A 21,451-nucleotide genomic window follows, 5' to 3' on the forward strand; every position below is an offset into this window, starting at 1 on the left:
CCAGAGAAGGGAGTAGTTGCTGTGGGGAGTCTCCCCCGACGCATACCACGAACATGTTGCTGTGGGTTTATTCATTAGTTGTGCGCTCTGGGGGAGGTGCCCTCTTTGGCTCCCAGAAGATCTGGCTGCTGGACCTGAAGAACCTTGGGGCAGACTGGGGCGTCCGGTCACGGATGATCGTGGATTTCCCGAAGTGACTCCGCCCCACGAGGCCTCGGGGCTGGGAGCGGGTGATGCCTCCGGTGACACCTGCCTCTGTCGGCGCAGACCCTTTACACAGCCCTGGTGACGAGCAAGGCTGACGTTCACGGCGAATGCCCGCGTGGTGGAAAAGCCTCCTGAGTCCCTCCTGGGAGAGCATCCTTTCCTCTGAGTGCCGCTCTCCTCTCCTGATGGAACTCGGTGAATCTGAACGAAGACTCAGAAAATCTGTGTAGGTTGTTAGATGCTAATCCTTTCGGCATCGTGGGTTCGTTTGCTCACTCAGGGGTGAATTCAGATTGGGGAAGAGTCTTGGTGCACAGACTCGGGGTGAAGAAATGCTGTGCTCCTCTGACTCTGCGTCGCTGGTGGTCGCGGAAAGGTGAGGCTGGCGGCTCTCCCCGGTGTCGCCCTCCCCAGACGGCGCTGGAGTTGTCCCAGGCTCCTGCTCTTCGTCGTGACGTCGGAAGGCCCCCAGGTCATCTCTTCACACTGATCCTTGCTGCTGCTGGGTCAGAACTGAGGCTGGGGAGGCGGCACTTTGTCACACGAGGAGTCCAGGCTCCCCCTCCTGCCGTTCTCTCGGACCCTCGTGTCTGGGGGTACGGCCAGCGAGTGAGTGTGACCCTCTGCTGCTCCACGTTTCACCCTCAGCTCTCCTGCAACCATCTTAGCCACGTCCTCCTTCCGACCACAGCCTCCCTGGTGCAGGGAAGCCAGAGCCCTCCAGGCCCCGGAATGAGGGAAGCGGGGCCAGGCAGACACACGGAGACGCCTCCCGCCCTGGGGTCGAGACTGTCCACGTCCAGCCAACAGCCAGGCCTCGAGCTGGCCCAGCTCCTCTGCAGGCATGAGCCACCGTCCCCTGGGTCGGGTCGCCGCTCAGAGGCATCTTCTGCTCTTCCTCCCGGCTCCAGATTTGGAGGGAGCTGGTCCTGCTCCAAGCCAGGTGCATAACGGCGTTTGTTGTTGGGCTGTTTCCGGAGCCCGCTGGGAAACCTGTCGATTGCAGAGGAGTAGCCTTCCCGTGCCTAACCGTTTTCCATGCCTCTCCCGTGAATTCGTACAAGCATCCGGAGAGCTTTTCCTACTCCCCGTCTCTGGCGAGGGGTGATTTAGTTCTGCAGGGGGCTCCCCTACCTGGCTCCCACACACGGCGCACTTTTGCCCTCAGACTTTGCGCGCACCAGGCTGCCGGCGACGGGGACACTTGGGCGGATCAGCCGCCGTCCTTCGCCCTTAGGTCATCCGCAGCCTGGCCCACAGCACAGTTACGGCATCAAAAAAATAAAAACATCTCAGGTGCGTGTGTGTGTGTTGGGGGGGAGATATTTAGGAGCAAATCAAGGAGAACCCTCTAGCAGGTGACAAAGCTTGCTCGCGGCATTAAGAAAACTCTGCCGCCTTGGGCAACCAGCAGATGACCGAGGGCCTGTGCATGCCTCCTCGTCTAGGATTTCAGCATCGGCTCCACATAAAATATTGATGCAGCAGTGCCCTTGCCTCCCCCCGCCCGCAACAAGAGCACGGGCTCACGTGTCTACTGTTACCACAGTCATCACCAACGTATAACCTCCCGAAGAACCTTGAAGGGTAATTGGAATGTTGGAAAGTAGGCGGCCACGGGGTTAAGTCTGTAGGGGCTGATAAAGTGGCCTTGGTTCCTAAACAGAAATATTTATCCTGTGACCAGAACGGCTCCTCGGCGGTCAAGACACGGGACAGAGGAGGGAGAAGAGAGGTTGTTAAAGCACAGAGTGGACGGGACGGTACAGGAGCTGGTAGCCTGGGGAGCTACCGGCAGAGACACCAGAGTTACTGTTGAGAAAGAAATGTCACTGGAAACTCAGCTGGCGATAATTCTGTTACCGAGTCTCTTAAGTCCCAGGAGACACTTTTGTGTATTTTGTTTTTAAATGTGTCATGAGTACCTACCAAAGCAGAAGACTAAAAATGCTAATAACACTTTTTTCATATTTTTCTTTATTCATATCTGATTTTTCCTTTAAATATTTTTTTTACATTTAAATCCAATTCAGTTAATTTCACAATTCAATTAATGAACATACATCGTATTCTTAGTTTCAGAGGTACCTGTCTGATGGCTCTAAGCTTAAAGCCCTATTTTGAAGGAAGACAAAACTGTTTAAAGTTCTCTTTTTGACAGGTTAGCATAAATTATGCAAGTCACCTCGAGGTCGTCCTCTCGAATCTCACCTGAACTTGGACTTTTGCTCCTTTTGACCTGACATATTGTAGTGTGTGGGTTGCGGGGGGGGGGGGGGTTGTATGTTTGTTTTCTCTGATAAATAGATAACTATCATTTTCCTGAAGAGGGAAATAGAATTTCGATGCTGAAAGTGGTCAGCATATGGCCGTTGAATAGTTCTGGAAGGTTTCTTAGAGAAGTAGAAGCAGGCACGCCCAGGGCGTGCTGGGCAGAGAGGGTCTGCAGTCAGTTGTTTTTGGTGACTGAGCTCTGTGCACGTGGCGAAGCCAGGAGCAAGGGAATAAGCAACAGGAGAGGTACTTTTACTGGCTTAAGTCAGGTAAGCTTCCGGGTACAAAATGACCAGGACAAACTCTGTGGCTTATCTCTGCTTGTCTCCATTGCCTCCTGCTTTCTGCTCAGTCCCCTTCAGCTTGCGTACTGTACCAGCACGATTGCAAATCGTCCCCAGGGGTCACCAGTGGCCACCTTACTAGTGTAAGTTCAGGGACCTCTGGTGAGTCCCCCATCCACGGCCTTCGACATCGCTTCTGTTTCTCTGGGCTTGTGCTCTCCTCCGCACGGTTCTTCTGCCCGTGTCCCCTCTGTGTCTCCTTCCAAGGTGGTTCTTTCTCTGTCACTCTTTCTCCTGTCATCCCCCTTAGAACCTTCATGTAGCCCTGAAATCACAGCCACCGCCTTTCTTGAGGTAAACAGTGACAGCCAGTCCCCTTTCTCTCCTGTGAGTCCCCCTATTGATGCAGAGGGTTTGATCACAAGCTGGCTTCTCAGCGTGTGCCCTGACACAAAATCTGTAGGTGCTGGATGTGCTTAGAACTCTTCTCCTGGCTCCGTGAGGAGGCCACTGGGTTTTCTGTGTATGGTTTCCTCATTGCTGTCAGAATAAGCTCCCGGGTGAGACTCCGGGCAAATGAAAATAGTGGCATTAATTAAAAAAAAAATCTTGGGGCACAGGTGACTCAGTTGTTAAGCGTCTGCCTTCAGCTCAGGTCATGATCCCGGGATCCTGGGGTCGAGCCCCGCATCGGGCTCCCTGCTCAGCAGGAAGCCTGCTTCTCCCTCTCCCACATCCCCCTGCTTGCCTTCCCTCTCTCCCTGTGTCTCTAATAAATAAAATCTTAAAAAAAAATAAATAAAATTAAAAAATAAAAAATCTTATTACATTAAGGCACAAAGGCATATAAATTTCAAAAAGCATTTGCAAAGCTGATCCCCCAAATACCTGGCTTATAAACACTGAAACGTGATCTATACTAAAGTGAAAAACTTAAAATAATCAGAATAGCCCCATTCCAGCTGGACCACCGAGCTTGATAAACACGAAACAACGGATAGGGCTGTTAGGACACCATGTGAGGGTTAAATCGCCTGGAACCTGGGCCTTGGGAGGGCCAGGGGCTCAGCGGGGCCTTGATGGGGAATAAGAAAGCCGCGTCCCCCATGGGGAGTGATGGGTCCACAGATAGGGTCTAAGGGTGTGTGCTTTGGAACCTAGGAAGACTTAGCCTGGCAAGGAGAGAAGGTGTTTGTTGGATGTTGGAGGAAGATGAGGTAGAGTTGAGCTAGATTATGAAAGGTGCTGACGGTTCTCAGAGCAGTTTATGTTTGCCAGGAGAGAATGTTATTACTGCCACGGATCTGGATGTAAGAGAACACTAGATTTGGAAATTCAAAGACCAGCAAAGTCATCTGCACATACCCTCTAAGGCCGGGTGGGGAGCCCTCCTATTTCTCGAGCCTCTGGTATACGCCAGGCACATGGTCTCCTAGTTCTTACCTTTAGAGCAACCTGAGGGGGCAGACAGCCTGTTCCCATCTCACACGTGGCAGACTGCGCTCTGTGGGAAGGCAGGGAGCGCCTGGGCCAGGATTTAAGCGCAGCGACCTCCGACTTCCAAGCACAATGAGGATGGAGACCATTTTAGTCTGTTCTCTACTTCGCGGTCCAGAGAACTGAGACCCGGGGGAGTGGGGGCTGCTGAGGGGGCACAGGTAGGAGGAGGGCTGGAGTGGCTGCTCTGTGAGGGAGCCTGGGTGGGCGGTGACTGCGGGGCGAGGCCGGCCCGAGGCTGCTGCTGGGGGAGCTGGGGTGCCGCGGCATCTGGAGGCTCTTGGTGGGTCCAGGCGAGGGAGAGCTGTGGGACACTGCAAGAGAAAGGGGCTCCGGAGTGGTCCCACAAGGCGCGGTGTCTGGAAAACCATCCCCAGGCTGGAATCCCAGAGAGCTCCCGCACACAGAGAACGTCATCGATGGAACGCGTTTCCTGAGAAAGGCCTCAGCTCTCTGACGGAGTGGTCCGACTCCGAAACGACAGGGAGACCAAGATGTCCAAACGGACGGTGTGAGCGAGCTGCCTTCTGCACGGATCGACTGGTGCAGGAGCAGCCATGGGGGCCAACGGCGCGCGTCGAGGAGGCACCAGCCCTCGTCTTCGAAGGGACGGGGACGCACCCTGGGAGTGAGCCACTAAGCTTGTCCTGAGAGCAAAGGACACCCCCGATTGCATCCTCTCGTGGGCCCTCTGTCATGCTGGGCTGCACCCTCCGCCCCCCGTCCCCGCCCCACCCCGGGGAAAGGACTTAAGTCTCATGTCTCCACTCCGCAGCCACTAACGGACTCCCCTCTCCCGCAGGTCCCAGGCCTGGCAAGGATATGGCTCCCCGACATTTCCCTCACCAAGCTTCCTTTCCTTTCAGAACGATCGTCGCCCGGCTGGACGGCCTGATGAACAGCTGAATTGCCTCCGTCTTCGGACCACACGGGGGAGAGCGTCCATGGGGCCGGGACACTGATCACAGTCATCTTCTGGCCTGACCTGGCTGAGGTGAGGTGGACGTTTTCCGTATGGCTGTCCCGAGGTTGTCCTGTTTGTCCCCTTGACCTTTGCTTTTTGGAGCCCTTAATCCAGTCCCCACCCCACCCCCCAACCCCGCTTTAATGCTCTCATAAGCCTTGCGGAGCGCTCTTCCTCCGCAAATGTGTAAGAGGGCAGGAGAGACTTTTATAGGATAAAATATGAGCTAGCTGCTTGGCTCTCAAGAATAAAGGGGAAAACGTATTACTCCTCGGATTAAATCAGGAGAAGTACCCTATTTCCAGAAACACAATATGCATGGAGTGGATTATGTTAGGGAAAGTGAATAGACGGAAAGGGATATTACTAAGGCCACTTGGAAAAAATGGAGATACTTCAGTGATAATATATTGCTGGCTTTCGTCGAGTAAAGAGAATTTCAGACCTCTAGAGAATTTAAAAGGAGGGGGAATAAAAGTCTGTCCTTCCACTTCCAGAGAAAATCCGTGTTCAAATTTAGATGCGTTACTTGTAATATTTTTTATTACAAATATTTGTGATGACGTGGGTCGGTGTGTTGTGCGTGAGTGGTATGCGTGCCAACTTGCTAGATATTTGCAAAGCGAGTGACATTTACCACAGGCTTGCTTTAGGCCGGGCTCTGTCCCCAGCACCTGACATGTATTAATTTATGAATTCTCACAAGCTGGTGAAGTGTCTCTTTTATTATCCTCATTTAAACGTAAGAAAACGGAGGTGCAGGGAAATGAAATGGCTTACCCATGCTCACACGGCTGGTGAACCCATTCAGAACTTGAACCGGTTAGATAAGGTTGGCTTTTTAAAAATTTATTTATTTATTTATTTTGCATATCTCTTTTCCTTAAGAAGATGCTTATTCCTCGGGCCGCTGGGTGGCTCAGTGGGTTACGCGTCTGTCTTCGGCTCAGGCCATGATCCTGGGGGTCCTGGGATCGAGCCCCACTCCCTGCTCAGTGGGGAGTCTGCTTCTCCTGCTTCTCCCCACTGGAGCTCTCTCTTGCCATCTCTGGCGCTCTCTCTGTCTCTCTCAAAGAAATAAATAAAACCTGGGGGGGGAAACCACAAATGCTTATTCCTCTTTATCTATAGCATCATTTTTTACGTGTGTGCTGTTCACTTTCACACTGACGCACTCTGGCTTCCCTGCCCTGTCTCATTGTGTGCAACTGTCGTGCACATGCACGCTTAGTTCCCGAGGACATCTTGCTCCGAGGGGCTCAGCTGAGTCAGCAGGAATGTGGGAATGTTCCATTCCGGTTTCTGATTCACTCCGCTAATGGTCTTCTCAACAGGCCGTACCAGTTTATATTCTAACTAGTAGCATAGGGAAGTGCCCGATCACCCGAAGCCCTCAGCAACACTGGCTGTTATCAATTTGAGTAAGTTCGTTTGTTTGTTAAAAGACTCCGGGTGGCCCACCTCTCATACTCTAGAGCCGGCCTCCTACCTGGTTTCTCTCTCTCTGCTTCAGTCCTTGTCACAAAGGAGTCTCAGGACAGTGGGTGAGAAGAGCCTGGGCACTAGCGCTAGATGCTTGGGTTCAAATCGCAGCTGAGCTACTCTCCCTCAGTCTTCCCATCAGTAAAATGGAAATAATACTGAGCCTCTCTCACAGGGCTGCTAGGTGATAGCTGACTCTTGGTATGTGCTCAGGTAACCGTTGGCTAGTACTGTCCTCCAGAAGTCCATGCTCAGGGGCCCTTGGGTGGCCCATTCGGTTAAGCATCCAAATCTTGATTTCAGCTCAGGTTGTGAGGTCTCAGGGTTGTGAGGTCGGGGTCTGCCTCAGGCTTTGTGATGAGACCACAGTCTGCCAGAGAGTCTTTGTCCCTCTGCCTCTCCTGCTCATGCTCTCTCTCTCTCTCTGAAAATAAATACTCTTAAAAAAAAAAAAGGTCCATGCTTCTATAATTTTTAATAAAAAAAGTTGTATTTTTTTGCAATGACATACAATTACCAAATTTGTCATTCACGGTAAGAGTTGAAGTGCTCACACAGCTGTGACGTTGGTGTTGACACTGTGGGGAAGCTAAAGGTGACACATACGCCATTCCTGCCCCAGCGGGAGCTGACTGGTCCCAGGTATTGAGGAGACAGTAAGAACAGGCGTGTGAAATCAGTAGAATGCGAAAGTGCTTTATGAGCTCACGGAGCACTTTCCCACGCCTTACTTCGCGGGATCCTCACGACAGAGCCACGAGGAGCTGGACCAGCTGTCATTAACCTTGCTTCATAGAGGCGGAATTAAGTGACCTACTCACTTAGCTCATGGAAGTGGTCGGTAGCAGAGCTGGGTGTGTACCCAGGCTTTCTGCCGCTAAACCCTCATTCTTGGTGCTTCGTGTCAAACTGGAAAGCTGAGGGAGGGACAGGGGCTGATCCCCAGCTCTAGAACATGCTAGAAAAGGCAGGAGCAAAGCGGGATGCAACCTGGGGCTGGGGGGACGTGGGGGGGGAGGGTGCTTTCTCTTGCAGCGAGGAGGGAGGAAGAGACAGCGGGTGTAGACTCAGATGCTTTGCCTTGCAAAGGAGTATTTGAGGGCGCCCAAGACTTAGGACCTGAATGTAACTCCAGAACGGGGAAAGAAGAAAGTATTTGTTGAGGGTAAGAGCGGTGGGTTTGCAGTTTTTGGTTTGAGAAACAGGAACTAATCAGAGTAGCCCAGGTGTGAAGTGGACCAGGGATCCAAGGCGCTGCCTTTAAAGACCTTTGTGGCAGGGCCTGACCCAGAGGCAGGGCCCAGATGATGTCGCTCAGAGACTGAGAACCGCAGTGACCCTATTTACACACTCTTGTCACACGGTGCAGGGTGGTTTAATGAGCCTCGTCGGGCTGTGCTAATCATCAGGCACAGAGTACGTGAAGTGGGAAGAGGGTCGATGACTTCTTAATCTGTGAAACGAAGTTTCAGACTACGTAGATGCTTCTAGAAGTCCCTTTCTACCATACCGTTTCCTGTTTCATCTTTAGGCTATACCGTCTCCTGTCTGTGACCCCCTCTACTAGGCAATTTAGCCTTTTTATGTGGTGATCTCGATAGTTTATTTGCTTAGTTTGCTTACTGTCATAAGCAGTGTATATTGGCTGTAGAAAAATAAAAGATAAGTAGACAAAAAAGACCTTTTTTTTTTTTTAAGATTATGTATTTATTTCTTTGACAGAGAGAGAGAAATCACAAGTAGGCAGAAGTAGGCAGACAGGTAGAGAGGGGGAAGCAGGCTCTCTGCTCAGCAGAGAGATGTGCCTGATGTGAGGCTCGATCCCAGGACCCTGGGATCATGACCTGAACCAAAGGCAGAAGCTTAACTCACTGAACCACCCAGGCGCCCCAAAAAAGATGTATTTAACGTGCATAATCCTACCACCACTAAATACCCACTGTTAATGTTCTTCCAGAAGCTTTACTGTATGTATATGATTTTTAAATATAAAATAAGATTTTCAAATATAAAAATGTAACTTGGCTTTCTTTCTTTCTTTTTTTTTTTTTTTTTTAAGATTTATATATTTATTTTAGAGAGAGAGAAAGAGAGAGCAGTGGAAGGGGCAGAGGGAGAGAGAGAATCCCAAGCAGATTCTGCACTGAGTATAGATCCCGATACAGGGGTCGGTCCCACAACCCCGAGATCATGATCAGAGCTGCAGTCAGGGGTCTGACGCTCCCCGACTGAGCCACCCAGGCGCCCTTCAACTTGCTTTTCTAGATATACTGTAAACTTCTCTCCGTATCAGTGGTCATGGCGGCATGAATTTTCTTACTATTGAAGTGTGATTGACATACAGTGTTCTTATTAGTCTCCAGTATACAATGGGCTGATTTGACCAGCTGATTCACTACTCAGTGCTTATCACCATCTGTCACCATAACATGTGTCAGTACATGTGCTCCTAACTATTTTTGAGGCTGCTTTTAATGATCTTTAATATAAATTCAGGAAAGGTTTTTGATCTCTATTACCTGAAAAATCTGAACCAGTTTACAGATTCCACTGACAGTATGCAAGAGATACTTTCCCCAGACTCTTCTTAATATTAAAATAGAATTTTAAAAAAACCCTTTGTCTAGTTTTATGGACAAGTGAACATTTGTCATATATTTATGAACCATTAATTTTTCTCCTTTTGTGAATTCTCCGTTCCTGTCCTTTGCCCGTATCTCCAGAGAGACATTTGCTTTTTTTTGTTACTGATGTGCAAGAGGGTTTTTAATTATAAAAGATTTTCTATTATAAAACTATTGCAAGTTTTCATGATCTTTGACTTCTGTATGGTGTTTTTAAAAGGAAGCAAATATTTAATTTTTGGTAGTGAAATCTTTTCCCTGTGGTCCCCATGCAGACTAACTAGGAAGCAGGCAGGCCTGGAAGTATCACCCCTTGCACAGTACAATGACCTCTTTCAAGTGTCGCCCCGTCCCGGTGCACCCTTCCTGGGCCGTCCTGGCAGGCTCCTCCCTGTGGCCTACGAAGTTTCAGACTACGTAGATGCTTCTAGAAGTCCCTTTCTACCATACCGTTTCCTGTTTCATCTTTAGGCTATACCGTCTCCTGTCTGTGACCCCCTCTACTAGCCCGGACGTGACCCCGCTTTGCCTGGTCTCCAGTCTCGCCTCTGTTACTCTCCAACACGGTGTCCCGGCACCCCTGGTCTCCTTTCCGTTCCAGGGATCGTGCAACATCTTCCTGCCCCCCAGGATTCCGCAGGAGCTCTTCCTTTGTTTGTGAACACACACACGCGTGTGCACAGAGCCGCCTGCACTCACGCTTGTGCTCACACGCTCGTGCTCGACTCTGTCTTGTTCAGAGATGCAGTTCCCGAGCGAGAACCCCAGAGCAGGCTGCTTGGGTCCCTCTGACTTTCCCGTTCCCCATCTCCGTGCCCTTGGACCCCTGGAACATCACCATCGTCATCATAATAGTCCTTACTTATCTCAGACCTGCTGGGAGGCCTAAGTGGGTCGATTTATGCAAAGATCTTAGACATCGACCCCTGGCACAGAAGTGCATGTCAGTGGTTCTGTGTCCTTGTCGTTTTCCGGTTCTCAGAGAGTGCTCTCGTGTCCAGGCTCGGTCATTCCCTCTGGCATTCTCCATCCCATAAGCCCTTTTTATCCCCTTTGAGACTTACCAGTATGCAGTCACTTTGCGTTGATTGACTTTGTCCTGTTCTCTTCGCTAGCCTGTGGCTCCCTGGGAACAGGCTGAGTCTGTGGTGTTCGCAGCTCGGTTTCTGGCGTTCTGCAACATCTGTAGAAAGAACGAATGAGTATCCGCATGTCCAACCACAGCCTGCGTAGGCATTCTCCTATGTTGTGTTATTGCTGTTTTATGGTTATATTTCATGGTTTTAAATATTTCCTCTGTGTAAAACTGAATTTGAAGTACAGTTTGAAATACAAATGCAAATTAATTTTTCTGCACGTGAAGACATGAAGTAGCCAATTGCAATTGTTGTCTGCTGTTTTTGTTTTTGTTTTTGTTTTTTTTTAAGAGTGCTCCAACCCAAATTCCTTCGGGACTCTGTTGTTGTTTCTTGTTTCTTTGTTCATCATTCCTTGGGTAGTCCTTTTGCAAAAAGTAAGTGCAGGAACTGTTCGTTGACTTCAGCCAAATTGCTCATGAGCCTGCTGGCCCAGGACCAGGAGGGAATGCTCCTGGGGTCACTTCCCATGGCTTGAAGGAAGACATGATGTTAACCAACTTAAGTACTTGCTGCATTTTTTCAATATCGAATGCTGCTAAACCAGCTGGATATTTTAGGCAATCCTGTTTTAGATATTCTGTGTTCTGTTTCTTAAAAACTTAATGAAATCTTGAAACTTCCACATTCCACTGACTAAATTACTTTTCCTTAACTGCCTCTTGCATTTAGAGGAGAGACGAATATGCCTCGGTGTAGATCATGTGTTCTGATTTTTGGTTTGGAAAGACTGGTCACCATTCTTTTCCAGATTTTACCTTTTGTCGTTAAAATTAACGATAAAATCGAGACCTACCCATTGTCAGAAAACACGTGCACAGAAAAATAACACCTGACTTGGATTTCACCTTCTGGATCAGACCTTCATATAACCACTTCTAAGTTTATTATCTGTGCTGCCAGGCTTTTTTATGCTTAGATTTTTACATATGCATGTATGTATGCAGCACGCACACACACACACTACACACACGCGTGCACCACGCACATTCTCACTCTCTCTCTCTCTCTCTCTCCCCTCCCCACCCCCTGCAAATACTTGCATGCTTTTCCGGAACAATGTCATAAACCCACTTTCTTATACACATCAGTAGGCTTTCACAACACTCGAAGCCTTTGTTTCCTAGCTGGCAGCATGCTAGAGAAGTTACTAATTGATCTTTTCCCAGGGCAGTTGAAATCCCAAGTCCTGCTTGGCTTGCCTGAGTCACTGGGTGTAATCTTCCAGAGGGCAGGGGCTCGGGCACACTCAGGAATGTGGTATAATCTGATAAGGGTTTCCGTTCTGAGGCAAAGGAAGAAATAGGGGCTCAGAAGGGAAGCCAGCGGGGTGGGAAAGGGGATCCTCCTCTCCGTTGATGAGGGTAGCCTTCAGCGAAGATGTTTTCCCTGGGTTAGAGACCACGTGGGCTGATTTCTGGGGAGGCTCATACGTTGGGGTGCTGTCTGGGGATAGAATTTTTCTCCACTCATTCTCTTTTGCCTCTTTTTTTTTGGCGGGGGCGGGGGTGGCTCATGAGAGTAGAAGACACTACAGGGTGGGCTGGGTCAGAGAGCACAGTGAGTCACGGGCTGTGCCCTTCACGCTGGCAGTGGAAGAGGGTGGCTGACCGGCCCCGGGTTCTGATCTATGGCGCCACACTACAGAGACCCGGAGGGGTTTCTGTAAGTGATGGGGACCCAGGACTCCTGCAGAATGGGCCTTGTCAGGGCATTTTCACAATGCCCACCTTACTGTGCCAGAGCAGCAAGTTTCATTGCTTAAAGGAACAATTTATGGCCATGGGCTTATCTCCTTGTTTTAGCTCTTTATGTTTTTTCTGCCTCTTAATAAAATGTGAAGTCACAAAGCAATTAAATAGTAGTGTAGTTTTCAGGCAAGAGGTGGAGAAAGGCTACCCCGGGGGAAAGGCTAACATGATTGACAGAGGCTGACTGGAGATTTACATTGGGAATAACTCGTTTCTCAAAACTTTCTTCATTTCCTGGTGGGAAGTACGGGGTAAATCATCGACCAGGAGGATGGATGATTAAAAGTGCAGGAGTTATGATTTCTTTTTGACTTTGTAAGTCTCTAAATCTAAACCTTAACAGAGGGTTCTCATTTTAAGAACTCTTCAGAAAGTGATGGAAACCAGCCCTGCCAAGGATTGAAGGGAAGCAGAAACACTGTAAAATCTCAAATTGCTAATGAGCTTAAGCTGGTTTATATTTTATAAAATGTCTTGAGATCCAGTGCAATGAAGTGGAGAATTCACGAGCCTTTTTTTTCTTTATTTCTTATACTGAGATCAACAAGTGTAGATATTTTTCAGTATTTAAAAATATTGAATGGGGTTTCAACTGTTAGTGTCTAGAGTTTTTAAAATAGCATTAGGAATATGTAATAGTGACACTTGAAATGAGGACGAATGTGGACAATTAAACATGAAAATAGGGAGAGTCGAGATCCCTGTTACTCTTATCCCAGAAATTCTTTTGATTTTGCTACTTTGTATCGATGACCTGCTTGTTCTCATCAAGAGAATTAACAAGTGAAGATACAGAACTTGAAGTTGTCATTCTTTCTTATCCGAGAAGCATTTCGATTTTAAGGAGTTTTGAAAGGCTGCCGTTTGAGCTGAAGTTCTCGTTTCCCGATAGCCCCGTGGAGATGGCCAAAGCAGACAGCTTAAATTAAAATGCATTTGTTGGTACCTGTTGAGAGAAGGAGTAATTTAACGAAGACTTAATTTATAGGACCCAGAAAATGAGTGGCTAAAAGGACAGTGCTTTTTCTGGTGTGAATTTCTCTTGCCATGCAAGCACCCGGCAGGGGAGACTTCGTGCTTTGGCAGGAGCACCCCTGTTCCCTCCCCGCTAAACTCCACCACCACAAAAAAAGAACAAGACTCGGAGAGTCAAGTACACAGCCATCCTGTTGCTGCTGAGGAGGTGTTTCCTGATAGATGACCCCCCAGAGGATCGTGCTGAGGGAATGGGGAGATGTTAATTTCTAGAGATTGGTAAAATGGTAACAAACCACTTTCATCCCAGATCAGTGGATCGTTCCCAGGTCCCTGCCCCGGGTCCTTGTGTGGGTGGTGGAGTGCCCGTTGTTCTCTTTCTGCACCTATAGAGGAAGGTGTGGGACGCCTTGAGGTGTCCATCGCTGTAGATGAAGTTTGGAGAAAGGGCTGTGTGACCTCTCAGCCCTCATTCTGGACTGTTTCTCAGGCAGCCCCCAGAGCCAGTGCTTATGAACAGTCACTGGTTTTAAGTATGTGTCATTTTCCCTGGTGACAGTCCTTTATCCATCCAGACTGCTCCCCAGGGAGGTATCTGGATGCAGAAGGCGCCCTTCTGCACTGGTACCACCATCTTACTGCTCCAGCAGAACGTGACTCATGGGGAATTACTGTTTTGCTCTTCTCGTGTATTATTTTTTTTCAGTAGTATTTGTTTTCAATGACATGAAATTCATATGCGTAGAAGTGAATAATTTAAAAACGAACATTTCAGTGGCATTCAGCACATGACAGTGTTGCATAGCGGCCCCTTCTGTCTAGTTTAAACATTTTTATTACCCTGAAAGGAAACCCTGTACCGTGAAGCAGTAGCTCCTTATTCCCTCCTCCCTCAGCCTCCGGCAACCATTCATCTGCTTGCTGTCTCTCTGAATTTACTGATTCGGGATCTGTCCTATAAATGCAATCGTGTAATATGCAATATTTTTTGTTCGCCTTCTTCTTAGCATGTTTTCAGGGCTCACCCGTGCTGTGGCTTACGACTGAATAGTATTCTGTTGTATGGGTATGCTATAGTTGTTTTTTTTTTTTTTTTCAACATACAAACTTTATTTAACAAAAGTAACAGGTCAAGTCAAACAGGCACTTACATTAAAGAGAAAAACCAACTAGAAATTTTATCTTAAACACCTTCTAGTAACCTACTTGCCATTGCATTTAACTGAGCTCTGTTGCTGTGAAGAATACAGCTCATGCACAGGTATGGATCAACAATTTGTACATTTTTCAAGTATTCACTGAATACTACCCTTATATACACATATACATTAAATTTGAAAAAGACTTAATTGACAATCCCCAGGTAGACTTCATTTTTGTTGCTCTTTTGGAAGAGGTCGTCGAAAGAGAAGAATATGTGGTTCTGGCTCGTGAATCATGTAGTGAACCCAGCCTAGACTCTGTTGGACGCCAAGTCTCCTCCACTCCTCTTCCGACATCAGATGGGTTTTCAGGACTTGTTTGGAAAGTTCTCTGGGTAACATGACATGCCGGTACTCGTAGTGCTCGTCGAAGTACTTGTCCAAGTAGTAGATCTGCTTGTGGGCCATGCTGCGGGCGGGCGGAGCGTCGGGCTGCACGACCGCCTCTCCCCGGGCAACGACTCGACTGCCGGGTATGCTATAGTTTTTAAATTTATTTATCTGTAGACGGACATCTGGGATTTTTACCACCTGCTGATTATTTTGAGTAACACTGCTATAAACATAAGTATTTGGGTCCCTGTTTTCAGTTCTTTTAAGTATATATCTAGAGGTGTAATGGCTGAGTCGTATGCTAATTCTATTTAACTTTTTTGAGACACTGTCAAACTGTTTTCCCCAGACTTGTACCATTTATTCCCATGAAAAGTTCCAGTTTCTCCACATCCTTACCAACACGTGTTTTTCCTTTTTTATTCTTTATTGTAGCATCCTTGTGACTATGAAGTAGTACTCGATTGTGGTTTCGATTTGCGTGTCTCTAGTGACAAATGATATCGATCATCTTTTCATGTGCTTACTGGCCATATGTGTATCTTCTCTGGAGAAATATCAATTCTAAAATTTGTCTATTTTTGGTTTTTTATTTTTTAGAGATTTTATTTATTTACTTGAGAGAGAGCGAACACAAGCCGGGGAGGAGCAGAGGCAGGGGGAGAAGCAGACTCCCCACTGGACAGGGGGCCCGATGTGGGACTCGATGCCAGGACCCTGAGATCATGACCTGAGCTAATATCAAGAGTCGGACGTTTAACTGACTGAGCCATCCGGGCACCCTCTTTGACCATTTTAAAATTGGGTCTTCTTTTAAAAAATAAATTGGGTTGCCTTTTTATTGTTGAGTTGTAAGAGTTCTTTATATCTTCTGGATCCTAAACTCTTGTCAGGTATATGATTTGCAAATATTTTCTCCCATTCTTATCTTTTCACTCTCTTGGTAATTTCCTTTGACATACGGAAATTTTTTATTTTTATGAAGTCCAAGTGATTTTGTTTTTTTCTTCTGTTGCTCATGCTTTTGATGTCCTATCTAAATATTGCTGCCTAATCCAAAGTCAAGAAGATTTTTTCCTATGTTTCCTTCCAGGAATTTTGTGTTTTTCTCTCTTATGTTTAGCATATTAATCCATTTTGATGTAATTTTTTGTAAGGTATGAGGTCAGAGTCCAAGTTAATTCTTTTGTATGTGGGTATCTGGTTGTCCCATTTATTGAAGGGTCTTTGCACCCTTTAAAATAATCAATTGGTCATATATGTGAGGATTTAGTTTTGTGGGTTTTTTTTTTTTTTTTTTTTGAGGATTTATTTTTGACCCTTAGTTTTTTTTCCCCATTAGTCTGTATGTCTGTCCTTGTGTCAGTTTACTCCGTTTTGATAATCGTAGCTTTATAGTAAGTTTTGAAATAGGGAAATGTGAATTTCCAACTCTGTTCTTCTTTTGCCATATGCTCTGGCTATTCAGAGCCCCTTGCATTTCCATATGAATTTAAGGATCAGTTTTTCTATTTCTGGGAAAAAAAAGAAAGCTGTTTCTAGGGCTTGTACTGATTCTGTAGAGGGCAGTGTTGCTATCCTTACAATACTAAGTTTTCCAGTTCACAAAAGCATGAGGTCCTGCTGTATATTTACGTGTGTCTTAGCTTATTTCAGCATCGATTTTTAGTTTCAGCATACAAGTATTTTACCTCCATTAAATTTACTGTTGAATATTTTGTTCTTTGGAGGCAGTTGTAGATGAATCTGTCTCCTTGATTTCCGATTGTTCCTGGAGTACAGAAACACAACTGCCTGTGTGTTATTTTCATTTAAAAAAAAAATTAAAGTTAAAAAAAATCATCTCTTCTTTTTTTTGTTTTTTTTTTTTAATGACTTAAGATGAGGAGCCTAGGTAACTCTTCATCTCCTACTCTTGATCTCAGCTTAGACCTTCTCAGGGTTGTGAGTTCAAGCCTCACTTTGGGCTCCACTCTGGGTGTGCAGCCTGTTTTAAAAAAAGGACATAAGAACCCCATGATCCCTTCATATATTCCAGGGTTTTTTGTTTGTTTGTTTTGTTTTGTTTTTTTAAGATTTTATTTATTTATTTGTTAGAGAGAGCACAAGCAGGGGGCGTGGCAGGCAGAGGGAGAAGCTTAGCCGGGAGCCCGATGAGGAACTCCATCCCATGGGGATCAAGTCCTGAGCCAAAGGCAGGCGTCCCTTCCACCATATATTCCTTTAAGTTTGATGTACATCCTTCTGTGTATTTTCTAGACGTTTACATGCAAGTAAACACCTTCCTTTGGGTAGGCTCTTAATATACTTGTCTATGTTTTAACTGAAGTCTAGATTTGAGTATCTTTCTAGGTCAGTACATCTAGATTTACATTAATCCTTTAAATTGCCTCAGAGTATCCTGTTGTACAATGTACTCTCAGAGCGTTCTTTTAATGAGTATTTGGTGTGCTTTTAGGTTTTTTGTTTTAATAAACAAGCGACAGTTAACTGTCTTGTGTGAGTACTGATCCATACTTGTGTGACTATGTCTTGAAGGGAATGTCCTGTAAGTAAAATTGCTGAGGCAAAAAGTAGGCATATAATATATTTTGGTGGACAATGTTTTTGTTTTGTTTTAAGGGTTTATTACAGGCAAAGATGCTACCTACTCTTATCTTAGAACTCACAGTAAGTACCTAATTGCTTCAAAAGAAATGTGAAAAGTGGGGCACCAGGGTGGCTCAGTCAGTTAAGCGGCTGCCTTCGGCTCAGGTCATGATCCCAGGCTCCTGGGATCGAGCCCCACATCGGGCTCCCTGCTCAGTGGAGAGCCTGCTTCTCCCTCTCCTTCTGCTGCTCTGCCTACTTGTGCTCTCTCTCTGTGTCAAATAAATAAATAAATAAATAAAATCTTAAAAAAAAAGAAAAAAGAAAGAAAGGTGAAAATGGGGATATGTCTAACCCTTCTTATTCTTTGTACAATGTGGTAACATATAATCTCAATAAAATGTAAATAATAAAATCCTTTGAGGTACGTGTATGAACCATGTCAACATTGTGTTCTTAAAGGTGTGGTTAGCCCAGCTCTCGGTGGTTAGGCGAGGAGGCAAGTGAGAGTACATACCTGCCTCTCGGGCTTTTCTCTCTCCAGCCTGCGTAAGCCCCGCCCCGCCCACTCCTCCCCTGTCTCTCCTTCTCCACCCCACCCCTGCCCCCTTGCTGTCAGTCATTCCAAAAGATCTTTCGCTTGTTGACAGAGTCTGTGAACACCCAGTGTTCTCTTCGTTGGCACCGTCCTAGAAAGACCAGTTTGGGAATTTGCTAACGTGGGAAGGTGAAGACTTTATTTTGTGCAAGTCTAACTGAAAAACTTAGCTAAGCCCTGGAAGGCAGAACATACCCATTTGGGGGGAGGGTCCCCCTCCTGTTCTCTGTGGGTGCATCTCACATCTCACGTCGTCATCCTATGCTCTTCTGTGGTTCACCAAGTAGAGCAGAGGAGGTACTTCTGTGAACATCTCTGAAGAAAAGAAAGTCAGATGGAAATGAGGAGTAAGAGTCAACTTCGTTGCTTTCCATTCCCCTCCATTTTTAAAGAACTTTTTATTTTGAAATAGTTTTAGACTTAGAGGGAAGTTGCAAAGATTGTACAGAGTTCACATGTGCCTCTTCAGCCAGCTTCCTACAGTGTGAATTTCTTACATAACCCGAGTATCATGATGAGAACCAGGAGATGTAAATCGTCAGAGTCCTTCTAGCTACGCTCTAGGCCTGCTACCCTCCCATTCAGTTTTCTAGGAATGTCCTTTTTCTGTTCTAGGATCCAGGGCAGAATCCACATGGGACTGAGTTGTTCTGCGTCCTTAGACTCCCACCGTTTTCCCCTAGTGTTCCATCATCTTGATACTTTTGAACAGTACCAGTCAGTTCTTCTGTTGAATGAGATTGCCTGAATTGGGAGGTTTTCTCCTATTTATTTGTGAGGCTATGAATGGTTCCTTGATGTCATTTTTTCTTACTGGTGGTGAAGCTCCTGTTGATTCCGTGATTCCAGTAGTATCTCCGGGGTTTCTCCCCTATAAGGCTGCTGTTGTAAGGAACAAAGTAGTTTCTTTTTAATGAATAGATATCTTGGGGCCTGATCCTCTGAGTCCGTGCAAAGACTCTGTTATCCTCAAGCTTTCCTGCACTGATTTTGGCAGCCATTGTAGGTCTTGTCTGCAATAATTGTTACTGTACTGTTGCCCTAATAGTCATTTGGTATTGCCTTCATCTCTTATACATTTATTTATTCATTCTTCATAAGGAAGAGCTCTTCTCTCATACATGCACCAGTGTGGACTTGTGGATAGTTATTTTATTCTAACGGTTCTAATCTGTTGCTATAATATGAATTTTGTTGCTCAAATCGCTCTAGCTTTGGCCATCGGATGTTCCTTTGGATTGGCCCCAATGTCCTCTGACAGGTTTCTGTCCTTTCTCAAGCGCTTTCTTCTGTTGTGGTACGTCCACAGGTTCCAGGCTCCTCTTGCCTTTTTCTTGCTGTACCCCTGGAATCAGTCACTTCTTCAAGGAGCCCGGGTCCCTCTGGAGGAGGGTGCAGTTGGGAAACCAGGATCTGCGTTGGGTGGCCCGTCCCTGCATCTCTCTTCGGTCAGGTTTCAAGTGAGGTCCTCCCCGTGAGCACGGCTGTAGCAAGCCTGAAGCTTGCTCGGACTCTGCGGGGCAGATAATCATTTGGGTATGAAATAATTTTGATCAGACCATTTAATGGTGGCTTTTGTGAAAACCATTTGCACATAGGGACCTGGAGACCAATAGGTATTTGGACTATAAATGGAGCGAGTTAACCTTTTTGTGGAAAAACATTCTTATATTCAAAGGCTGCTGTTAGCATTTAGACATCCCTAACATTGCTTTCATCATCTCGCATGGATTTTTCACTCTCACTTTTAGCCCATGTCATATTTTAAGGTAATAAGACTAACTTTTGGTCTGTTACTTAGAGAAGTGAAATACTATCTGATGTATTCCCATTAGAGTGTTTTACTCAACGTCTAGGACCGATTGATCATCCTAGAGTTACTTTAGTTTTGCATAGATACTATGTGGCATAAAACTTTTGATAAATTAGTTGTGTCCTTGTAATTCTGTTTATGAAGTTTTACAGTCATTGATAAAATATTTTCATTACTTACGAGTCCTGAGGGCCCTTCTCCTGGGAGAGCCAGCGTGATTCCTTTGCTGCTCTGCCTTCTTACAGCACAGAGCTCACCTGGATGAGATTCCAGTGGGATCTCTTTTTTCCTCTGTAATTTTTCCCGTTTCTGTTACCACATCTCCACTCGCTTGGCTCGCAGCCTCTGCGAGGACAGATCACGACGCCCAGACACGCTCCATGGTGACAGGGGAGATTCTGGTCGTTATGGAGTGAATTCACCCATAGCAGTGAGGAGCTTCTTGAGCATTTTGCTGTTATTTCAGAGCTCGTTCTTGGGTCTTACCACCTGTTTCTTGTATAGGGAGAAAGTTTTTCTTGTTCCTTTTCAAAATATAATTGGAAGAGTGGGTTTGTATCAAGATTTAAGAAGGCGCATCTTTTTCAAGGACATTTTCCTTTGGACTTTGGTGTCTTGTAAGAGATTTCCATATTCTTCCCACCCCTTGTCTACTTGGGGTTAGGCACGATTTGGTACAAAGCCTAGCTGGTCCGTTAAAGCCTGGTGTTGGGATGTTTTGAAAATATGCCTGACTGACTCTGACCTCTAAGTGTGTAAATTATCTTTGCAGCAATAAGAGGTCTTGAAGCCCTTGAAGTTGCTTTGATAACTAATCATTATATGATCATTCACCCAGAAGAATTTGCTGAGAATAGCTCATGTGTCTTGCATCCAGTTTAAAGGTTAGGAGTATGAGACTGTAACCATAGTGGTGTAGAGAGACATCACGTAACATTTGGTATTTCTTTACTATTAGTAGTTCCTGCATGAATCATCGTCTTTACCTTTCCCTCATTCTAGGACAGAGGAAGATTTTACTTACTCTATTAATAATTACTGTGTGTCCTATTATTCATTAAAAGAGTAAATGGGCTTAACTTTTTCTCATTTAAAAAAATTCCACTTTATTGGGGTACCTGGGTGGCTCAGTGGGTTAAGCCTCTCATGGTCCTGGGATCGAGCCCCGAATTGGTCTCTCTGCTCAGTGGGGAGCCTGCTTCCCCCGCCTACCCCTGCCTCCCTCTCTGCCTACTTGTGATCTCTCTCTCAAATAAAATCTTAAAAAAAAAAAAAAAAATTCCACCGTATCATGATCTCAGGGTCTTGGGATGGAGCCCTGTGTGGGGCTCTGTGCTCAGCTGGGAGTCTGCTTCTCCCCCACTCTCTCTGCCCATCCCCTGCTCATGTGCACACAAGCACATGCTCTCTCTTTCAAATAAATGAACATTTAAAAAAAACTTTCACCTTACCATGCCTGGTTTTTCTTCTTTTCCATTAAGTCATGGTGGAGGAGGTTGAGAAGGACATAGGTGGCATGTCTTTGGCCCTTGAGTTTAGCAAAAAGCTTTTTCATCCTATAGAATCTTGACTTTGGGATTTCAACTTGTGGATGCCTTAGTGTCTGAGATAACAGAGCTAATGATCAAAGCACCAAACAAATATTGTTCTAATTGCTCTGGTTATTTATTCCATCTCTTTCCTGGGAGCATGGGAAATATCAACCATGATGCTAATCATAAC

At 46.1% G+C, this 21,451-nt stretch overlaps 2 protein-coding genes across 3 annotated transcripts in view; one reads left to right on the forward strand and one right to left on the reverse strand.

The window, feature by feature from the left end:
- Positions 1-21,451, forward strand: part of KANK1 (KN motif and ankyrin repeat domains 1) — a 194,586-nt gene that overhangs the window by 59,245 nt on the left and 113,890 nt on the right. For both annotated transcript variants that reach the window (XM_059411922.1, XM_059411923.1), the window contains exon 2: positions 5,129-5,256. The gene's annotated coding sequence lies outside the window, so the exon portion shown is untranslated. The remainder of the gene's footprint in view (positions 1-5,128; positions 5,257-21,451) is intronic.
- Positions 14,324-14,861, reverse strand: LOC132025187 (cyclin-dependent kinases regulatory subunit 2-like). Its single transcript, XM_059412328.1, has one exon. The coding sequence runs from the start codon at positions 14,802-14,804 to the stop codon at positions 14,565-14,567; it is 240 nt and encodes a 79-aa protein (XP_059268311.1). The 5' UTR covers positions 14,805-14,861; the 3' UTR covers positions 14,324-14,564.

Source organism: Mustela nigripes, chromosome 9, assembly GCF_022355385.1.
Source record: "Mustela nigripes isolate SB6536 chromosome 9, MUSNIG.SB6536, whole genome shotgun sequence".
Taxonomy (NCBI): domain Eukaryota; kingdom Metazoa; phylum Chordata; class Mammalia; order Carnivora; family Mustelidae; genus Mustela; species Mustela nigripes.